General features: G+C 35.9%; 1 protein-coding gene across 3 annotated transcripts in view; it reads right to left on the bottom strand.

The window, feature by feature from the left end:
* Nucleotides 1–405: 405 nt before the first annotated feature.
* The window catches only part of LOC116850352 (heparan sulfate 2-O-sulfotransferase pipe), a 150,623-nt gene continuing 141,977 nt past the window's right edge, over nt 406–9,051 (bottom strand). For 2 of the 3 annotated variants that reach the window (XM_032828549.1, XM_032828546.1), the window contains exons 3-8: nt 8,146–8,219; nt 5,078–5,284; nt 2,218–2,297; nt 1,859–2,140; nt 1,536–1,690; nt 406–1,357 (exon numbers count right to left, since the gene is read on the bottom strand). In XM_032828549.1, the coding sequence (XP_032684440.1) occupies nt 1,161–1,357; nt 1,536–1,690; nt 1,859–2,140; nt 2,218–2,297; nt 5,078–5,284; nt 8,146–8,219 (995 nt within the window). In that variant the 3' untranslated portion in view covers nt 406–1,160. The remainder of the gene's footprint in view (nt 1,358–1,535; nt 1,691–1,858; nt 2,141–2,217; nt 2,298–5,077; nt 5,285–8,145; nt 8,220–9,051) is intronic. The other variant, XM_032828547.1, reaches the window with a different exon arrangement.

The raw sequence follows: 9,051 nt of genomic DNA, 5'->3' as shown, positions 1-9,051 counted from the left end.
AGTTTGAACATAAGTAATATTTTGAAAAAAATTGTAAAATAATGTCTAAATATTTTGTCAGTCAGCTTTCGTTTACTCAAGCGCTTTCAAGGTAAATCACAATAATATTCGAAATATGTTTCTTTTTTATCCAATCTCGTTTATGTTTTTCTCGTTCTAATTTGAATTTTCTCCGAGTTACTAACAGTATGTTTTAAACGTCACATCATGCAAATATTCTAATCTTCTGTTTCCTTTGTTGTCTTGGTTCAACAAACAGTATGTGCATCCTAAGGCCATATTTAGCGTAAATATCATTTGTGTGCGTATTTGCGTGCGTGCGTACGTGCATGTGTGTGTACATGTATGTGATAAACATCAGTTATATCACATTTGTGTCTTTTCGCTTACAGATTTAATAGCAGATTAAAAGCACATTTTTATTTCTAAATTATACAACTTAATGACGTACACTAGATAAAGCCTTTATTTTTTAGTAACACGACGGAAGCGGGTAGGGCAACATTTTGCCACTTAATATCAAGTGCGACAAGAAAAAAGTAATTAAACAAATAAGAAATTTAATCGCTCTTTTTCTAAAATGGCAGCATTTTATTTCAAATGATTGTACGTCGATGAAAGTACAAACGTATTTCACATTTCCTTTTACAAAACGATGCTCTACGGTTACCCTGTACACTTGCTGTGTGATCGTAAGTACTTTGTGGTGAAAAGCGTCGCTATTTTGCAGTCTTTGTCGCGTTTTTGTCGTCGCCGACGGAATGAAGAAACCATCTCACGAACACGTCGATCATCGCAACATATCCCCATAATGATAAATGCGTCGTGAACTCACGTAGTTACGCAAACAGCCGTTAAACAGATAGCGGTGTGACACATTCGCTCGCAAAAATTCTTCGGCACTCGTCGAGAGCGTCTCTATTTTTGAATTGCGCATGCATCCACGTCACAACAGCTTGGATATAAAATGACAAATCTTCACTCGTATTCTCGTCAGCTTTTGCCTTTCCATCGTAGCTTCACAAACATTTCGCTGAATGAATATATTATACATTCAGACGATAAGTTGTCTTTGATATCACGATATTGTTACAGCAATCGCGGAAATATTTTATAGAAATGTTCTTGCACAATAATTAGTCACACAAAGATGTCCTCTTTTACAGATGGTTATTTGCGGACGCAGGAACAGTGGAGGCTAATTTGAGAGCTCTGTATTGCCTGTAGAGTCGTTGTTTGCAGAATTGGTAAAATTCGACCTCGCGAGTGAAATTGCTGCGCACCAGGTTCTTCACTTCTTCGCTGACTGGCGGTTTGAAGAAGTTTCGATTGATCCTCATGAAGGAGTTTACTTGGTCTGAGAAAAAATTAAGTATAAAGTATAAAATAATAATAATAGTGTAAGAACTTTAACTATAATAGTAATAATAACAATAAATAATAATAACAACTTAAATTAAAATAATAGTATTAACAATAACAATATAATAATGGTAAAAATCTTAAATGGAATAAAAATTTACTGTTTATTATACCATAATAAACATCAGTAGCTCCTTGGAAAAATCGCGGTATGTAGTTCTCTAATACTGTAAGAGTTGTATTCATGTCTTCCAGCACACCAACTACTGCGTAATGCTTCTCTACCGCCAGCTTCGCACGCTCCAGAGCACCCACCGTGTTAAAGGGACTTTGGAAGAAAGAAACAGTTGCGTTAATGAGATATCAGACTTTGCATACATTTCGTGCTTAAATTTCCCAAATATTAAAATATGGTATGTAAAATATTAATATTCGTTATTAACAATTGCAAATGAGACTTTTCCGCGATTTATTCGCGACGAAGGCGTGTTCTTACGTGCACTTTTCGCTATGTCCACAGAAGAAAAGAGTTTGTCTGCGATGATCACCGATGCCCTCATGGATCTCGCCTTGCAAGTATCTACATTCACGATCACCCTTGAGAACGCACGTCTCAAAATCCTTCTTGAGCCAATTTGGATCAGGCAGTGGCAAATCCGGAAAGATCTGCTTCCTCTCGACATAATACCATGGCGCTCTTACGTAATAGTACCAAGATATAACCCTCTCTACGGGATCACGGACTATGTTGATGTAAATCGGCTCCGGCAGATGGAAGCTGATGACGAAGACAGAGGAAAGTAGAAAATGATGTACAATCATCCAAATTGCAAAGGCTAATCTCACGGTACTCACTCTGTGAAGTTAGTGAAGCAGACATGCTTCACATAGACAGATGGTTCCGAGTAACTGCTGACCATCCTGGCGAGCTGGAGCTGTGGATATAGAGGAAATCAAACCATAGCGTTAAATCTACAGATAGTGAATGAAACTACTTCGGAAGAAAGAAATTTTAAAGAGAAATTTTAAAGAGCATTTAAGATAAACATATCAATATCTGAACATATCCCTAACTCTGGACACTTCCATCGTTTTAATTTTTAAATAAAACTGATTTAATTCCATGTTTGTTAGCATCGAAGAGTAAAAATTGAGAATAAAAATTCTTTTATGTATCTTAAAGTTTTAATTAAAATAACCAAATATTCATTTTTACACCAAGAAGAGTGGGCAAAAGAGCCGAAGTTCTAGTCTACTTTCATGAAGAAAAAGAAAATTTTGATTAATTTATCCATTTTACCAAATAAACAATTGCTTTTTCATTAGTAACGGATACAAAGATGTACTAATCGTATTGATGCTTATGCAATAAATATTAGTGAATTATTTATAAAGTTGACCTTTTCAAGGACATTGGCACATATATACGTTCAAATTCGTTTAATTGTTTTTCAATTCAAAATTTTGTCAACAAAATATAACGAACGTCACTTTAAATGAACATTTTTCACAAAATTTTTGACAAAATTGCACAAAAAAGATCAATCTCATCTTATGATTACCCAAATAGAAATCGTATACGTTTCGCCAGTATAGCAAAATGGGTCGAAACCAAAAAGCGAATGTCTGGTTTTGGTACTGACTCAATACTAAGCCTAATATAAAAAAACTGTATTATTGGTACTGGTTTCGTACTAAAGTTAGGTACTGAATAGTCGTACCGTACGTGTACTGGCGCGTTACCGAAAAGTGTTTGTCGTTTTCGGTACTGGCCCTGTTCGTAGAATCAGTATTGAATACCCAAGTAAGAATCATATACAATCGTATACAATAGAGGATATTAGGCCAGTATTATGCCGAAAAACGAACGATACTAATATCCTTTATGGGAAAAAGAAAGAGGTCACTAACGCGAAACCTAGATAGCTCAGTGGTAAGAACGCTTGCCTGACAAGCGGAAGACTTCGATTCCAACCGTCGCGCCGAAGAGTTTTTCCTCATATGAATATTAAAAATAGACGTGTATAGATGCAAACGAGAGCAGCCCGGCCATGGTTTGATCTTTCTTTCCATACTATATAGTTGTGATATTAACAATTGTACAAATAATAAAATTTACTAGGAATCGATACTGCCCTTATAGAAATATTATACTAAGAATCATTGATAATTACTTATTATCCAGTATTTTTAATACTGAAAATAAGTAATTATCAATGATTCTTAGTATGATATTTCTATAAGGGTGGCCCAGTACTAGGAATAGGTACTTCCCCAGTACTAGGAATTAATACTTTTTTTTTATACTGGTATAGTACTGATTTTTGGTACTGTGACAGTACTGTTTACCGATACTGGCCCTTTTCTCTATCATTCCAGTATCACACCAATACTAAACCCCTACTACATCTGGTACTATGCCAGTAACGTTTACCATAAATCGATACTGAGCCACTTTACTGATGCCAATAGTAAATTCTTACTTGGGTAATAAATGTTATATTTGTATTATTTTAATCGAAGTGAAGAAGTTAAACATTTATTTTATATAGAAATTAATATTCAATAAATTAATTTTTAATTTGAAAAATAATCTAATCTTTAGTAACTTTAATTTATCTATATCTAACAATAATCTTTAGTTAGTATATCTAATACTAATCTAATATTATTCTTTCATTTAGATACTAATCTTCTCGATTATCTAATACTAGTCCTTAATGTATATATTATTAATTACACTAAGTATTATACAGGGTGTTTCTTAACCTCCACCCATGAAGCACATAGCGTTATTTCTTATGAAAAATTAAATCGAAAAATCTTGAACCATTTTTGTCTTTGATGCTTAACGAAGCAGATATTCTTTAATAAATTCCAGCAAATCCGCGCCGGTCCTTAGAAGTATACACGTTTATGAGCTGCGCGCTTGGTAGTGTGCATGAATGTCCGCCACTGCATTCACGCACACTACCAGGCGCGCAGCTCATAAACGTGTATACTTCTAAGGACCGGCGCGGATTTGCTGGAATTTATTAAAGAATATCTGCTTCGTTAAGCATCAAAGACAAAAGTGATTCAGGACTTTTCAATTCAATTTTTCATAAGGAATAACGCTATGTACTTCGTGAGCGAAGGTAACCCTCTATAATATTTCTTCATGATATTTTTAACTCCTTAGAAAATAGTGCACATTTATCTCTTGTCCAGATCGTTAATTTCTTTTAACATGCCAGTTTTTATCCAGAAGTGACGTTATATATTTTCTACGATCTAAAAACCCTTAGAGCGAGGAAGCAAAACGTTTCGCGGAAGTGACGGACGCTAACTGGAATCTTCGCGTTTGAATTTCACGGATTTCAAAAGCGGAATATATCCTTCTTCCGATCGCTACTTCTCCCATTTTTTCTCGCGTTCCGATCGCTATCCTACGTAACCAGTTTTTATCGAAGGGTGACGTTATCCACGTTTTCTCCCCCGTCACGCGATCGGGACGCAGTAGGGCTGCAAATGAGGAAGTACTCTAGAAGGAGACGGAAGAGACAGAACCGTTAGCGCGCGAATCACTTGATCAACCGTATCGTCGTACTTTTCTATCACCTTATAGGGCTCAGGCGGCGGGATTGTAAATTAAGCGGGGTGATTGCTACGCGAGCGGCTGCCATTGCGCGATTGATGGTAATTGATTGGGTCTTCTTGCTGGAGGTCGTCGTACCTGCTCGATCGGCGCGAGACGTATCGTCTCGACTCGCTGGACGCGGTCCCTATTGAACGAGAACGTGTTCCTTATCGACAGCCTCCTCAGTAACTCCATGAATGTCTGGGAGCCGACTTTCGGCACGCGGTTAAAGAACAGCACCTCTCGGTCAGCCCGCTTGGTGTTGTTGAGCACGTCGATGTCGAGGGCTTCGGACTCAGCGTACTGGAAAAATCGCAATGACATGTTTCGTTTCCTTGGCGCAGGTGTGATTTCTAAGCGAAACGTCACACACAATATACCGTCTCCGTAATATCCCGCCAGGATTTAATGAAACTCCCCATCCGACACTAAATGTAATCGTAGACTGGCAGATTTAAAATTGTTCTCAAGCAGCAATCACGAGTTTATTCGCCACTGATTGACGTAGCTTCTCCTTTTCTTCACCCCTCTCCCCCCTCTCTTTCTCTTTCTCCTTCTCGCCTTGTCATTCGCATCGTTTAAAACCGTTATTTTATATGACTGAGGACGCTTCCTTTTCAATTAAATTGAATTAATCCGTCGAAGAAATCGTTATGAGTCAACATCAAGAAGATTTGTTCTGTCGTGGAAAGTAGCGGGAAATAGATGCGCGCATCGTAATGTTATATTCCTTGTGATTGAAGTGTCGTCCATAGGAATTTCGTAGCTTGGGAAATTCGGAAATTTCCCCACGGACATGTATGACTTCGTAACGAAGCTGAAATCGAGTCTACATCAATAAATATCCGCGACTCGTAACGCGCTGAGTAACGCCGGTAATCAGGATGCACAAGATATACCGATACGAAGTGCAATTTACGGACGACTTTACCCGCTCATTTTCGGCGCTGACCTGCCATTATCGGCGTGCTTTCCGTTTCCTTGCTCGCTTGCGAGAAAGAGAGAACATATTGTTCACGCGGCGCATCCGATTCCCTCTCGTTAGGTAACGATTCGTGTTATTAGCAAGTCATTCCTCGGCATCAGGCGAACGAAGCCGGCCTTAACGCAAGTGCAAGTGCAAGTACCGGCAGCTACCAGCCACGTTGTGAATCGCAATTGCATCGCGGCGCAGAGCGTGGTAATAAGTGGCCCGTTCGCCCGTTCCCGCGTCGTACAACCTTCCGCGTGTATTTTTGCCGGCGGTAGCAACAGCAGTAACAGCAGCCATGTATATCAATCGCGTCGTTCGTGTCTTCTTTTTCGCGATATACGCACGCCACATGCTAATTTAATCGTTCCTTGCACATTGCATAGCCGTTCGGTCGCGACGATGTCGACCGTCTGTGCGAAAATCGACGCCTACGTACTACGCGTTGCGTACGTGCGAATCGCGAAATTAGAACGCGTCTTCTCATTTCCGCCTTTAAAACGAGATAGGAAAAGGAGAAAGGGAATGAAAGACGACCAGGAAGGTGAGAAGGTGCGGATCTATGTTTGAAATCTCTTCCGGAAGTCTATTAGTGCCGATGAAAAGCTCGACGGCCGACAATAACGCGTCCGGTTAAGATATCGACGAATTCTAATTATCTCACGAGAGAAAGAGAAAGAGAGAGAGGGTACAGAAAAAAATTTGCTAACAATTGAAAACCCCACTAGCCTTGCAAATTTATAGCCGTAATATACGGACAACCAGTTTGCTATACTACAGTAATTAAGTTACAGAGCTGCTAAGATTTATAATTATACTTAATAAAAAGTTGGATATTACAGCATAGAAGATTTGTTAGTACGCGGCAAAAATGATTGTATATCACCACTAAGAAAAAATATAGTTTGGTACGTATAACTAATCTTTTAGCTGTTATATTATAGAACATCTGGTACACTAATGAATTTTCATTTAGCTAAATTATTAGTTACTCCAGCAATAAAAGTCAGCTAGAGCTAAAATCCTCACTGAAATATTTCAAATATTTATTCTGCAACCACTCAAGAAATATAATAAAATATTAAAAATGTAAATATGTATATAGAGATATATATAATTTGTATCAATATATTATATCACAGAAACATATATTTTTATTAATATAAAAAGATGAATTTGAATTTCGAAACACACACAGTATATAACATATTTTTTTATCGCGGACATTTACATTCAAACTTAATGTACGCAAAGTGTATTCTCTGCGTAAAATGAACAAAACATTTCTTTATCTATTGAACAATTGTATGATTGCTTAGTAAAATTAATGAATCTGTGTTGTAAAATTCAATTAACTCGAAATACAAAGCGATTTGTTGCAGTAACTAAAATAATAACAATAAAAATAGATTTGCACAATGAGCAGATTGACAACTGCTTCTACGCATAATATCGTTGTATAGTATCTTCATAATATCTTCTTGTGTATTTTCACAATATGTTCTTATACTAACATATCTGCTTAATTATAACGTTTAATTTACAGCAAATTATAAATTTACCGAATCACCCAAATTATTTCTTTTCCGTAAAGATATCGGGCGAAAATAATTTTCCCTTGAGAAAGAAATGCACGTAGCTCAATTTTTTTTCATATTTGATGCGATCTTCAACCCGATTCTCTTTCTTCTTTGTCTCCTCAATTTTTTTCTGGTACAACGTGCAGACAATACGTAGTGCGTCAGCTGGTTGGCTCTCCGAACTATTTACCGGTTTATGAAGATTTACGAGGTGTATGATACATCACCGGTATGATGAATGAATAAATCTTGAACTCGAAGCAGGTCATTCGAGAATACGCTTACAACTGCTCGTAATATCTCTCAGACCACTTTCACTTTCGATACAGTTCAATAACATATATACATAAGTAAGATAACAAAAGTAATGAAAGGAAAGACAAGGTGGAATAGACATTTTTCTAGTTTTTAATTACTGTATAGTAATCATAAATCGCGCAGAACAACTATTTGTGGAGTTAATAGTAATTTTATGGATAATTGTGTCCGAATGAAGTTTCTTAAATGAATGAATCTTAGTAAATATTTGATTATAAGCAATTGCTAACACAGCGACCGGAAACCACTGTTATTAAAGGGCTCTTAATATATTTGAAATATGGTGTGTTAATTACCTTTTCTGTAATAATACGTTGCCCACTCGAGTAATGGACAATTCCATTCGGATTGGAGTCCGTTTGAACACCTTCTGAAAACAGACGATGACTTATAATACGCGCCTTACTCATTAATTAACTTTGCGAGATTAGCATAGTAACTAAAGCGATATAGCAACAAGATACATATGAACGATTGACTAACAAACGTTCTGAACGGTAACGTTTTTTCAGGTAACGGTATGAATTATGGGTTAATTAAGGTTAATATAACTTTTAGTTATTTACATAAATTTGTCGGTTAGACATTAAAAACTGTTAATGCCAATATAAACAAACATAGTATCTTTGAAGCAAAATTATTACACATTAAATTAATTGATTCTAAATTAAATGGAAAAATAATTAGGAATGTTTATGTATAAGTTCTAAATTATGAATCAGCAAATTATTTCGCGTTCTTGATGATACAATATACCTAATTTTAAATTAATAATGTCTATATCCATATTTTTTTCAAATCTATGTAGAATAGAATGGAAGGTCGTTGGGCCTCTCCACTCTTACTCAACATTCACACAAAAAATCCGCTTATAATAGAATACTGATTGCAGATACCCTAACACAAAAAAATCTATGTAGAATAATGGCATATATCTGACACAACTTATATATTACTAGTTTTATAAATCTAAAGACTCTATAAAGCAAATGATATTGTAGATATTTTTTTCTAAAATATTAAAAATTTTTGTGAATATAATCCTAAAACAAAATATAAAATATAAAAAAATATAAAATAATTTTTCTGTACTTATAATGTGTACTTTTTTAATAACATTAATACATTAAGTATGACCTGAAATTAGGATTCGAATTGTGTGTAATTGGGACCGATATAATATTTTGTTATATATATATATA

The sequence above is a fragment of the Odontomachus brunneus genome, unplaced genomic scaffold, assembly GCF_010583005.1.
Source record: "Odontomachus brunneus isolate Ranch 3 - 2012 unplaced genomic scaffold, Obru_v1 Obru_scaffold_143, whole genome shotgun sequence".
Taxonomy (NCBI): domain Eukaryota; kingdom Metazoa; phylum Arthropoda; class Insecta; order Hymenoptera; family Formicidae; genus Odontomachus; species Odontomachus brunneus.
Note: the sequence above shows the minus strand (reverse complement) of the source record. Positions and strands in the feature narration are given on the sequence as shown.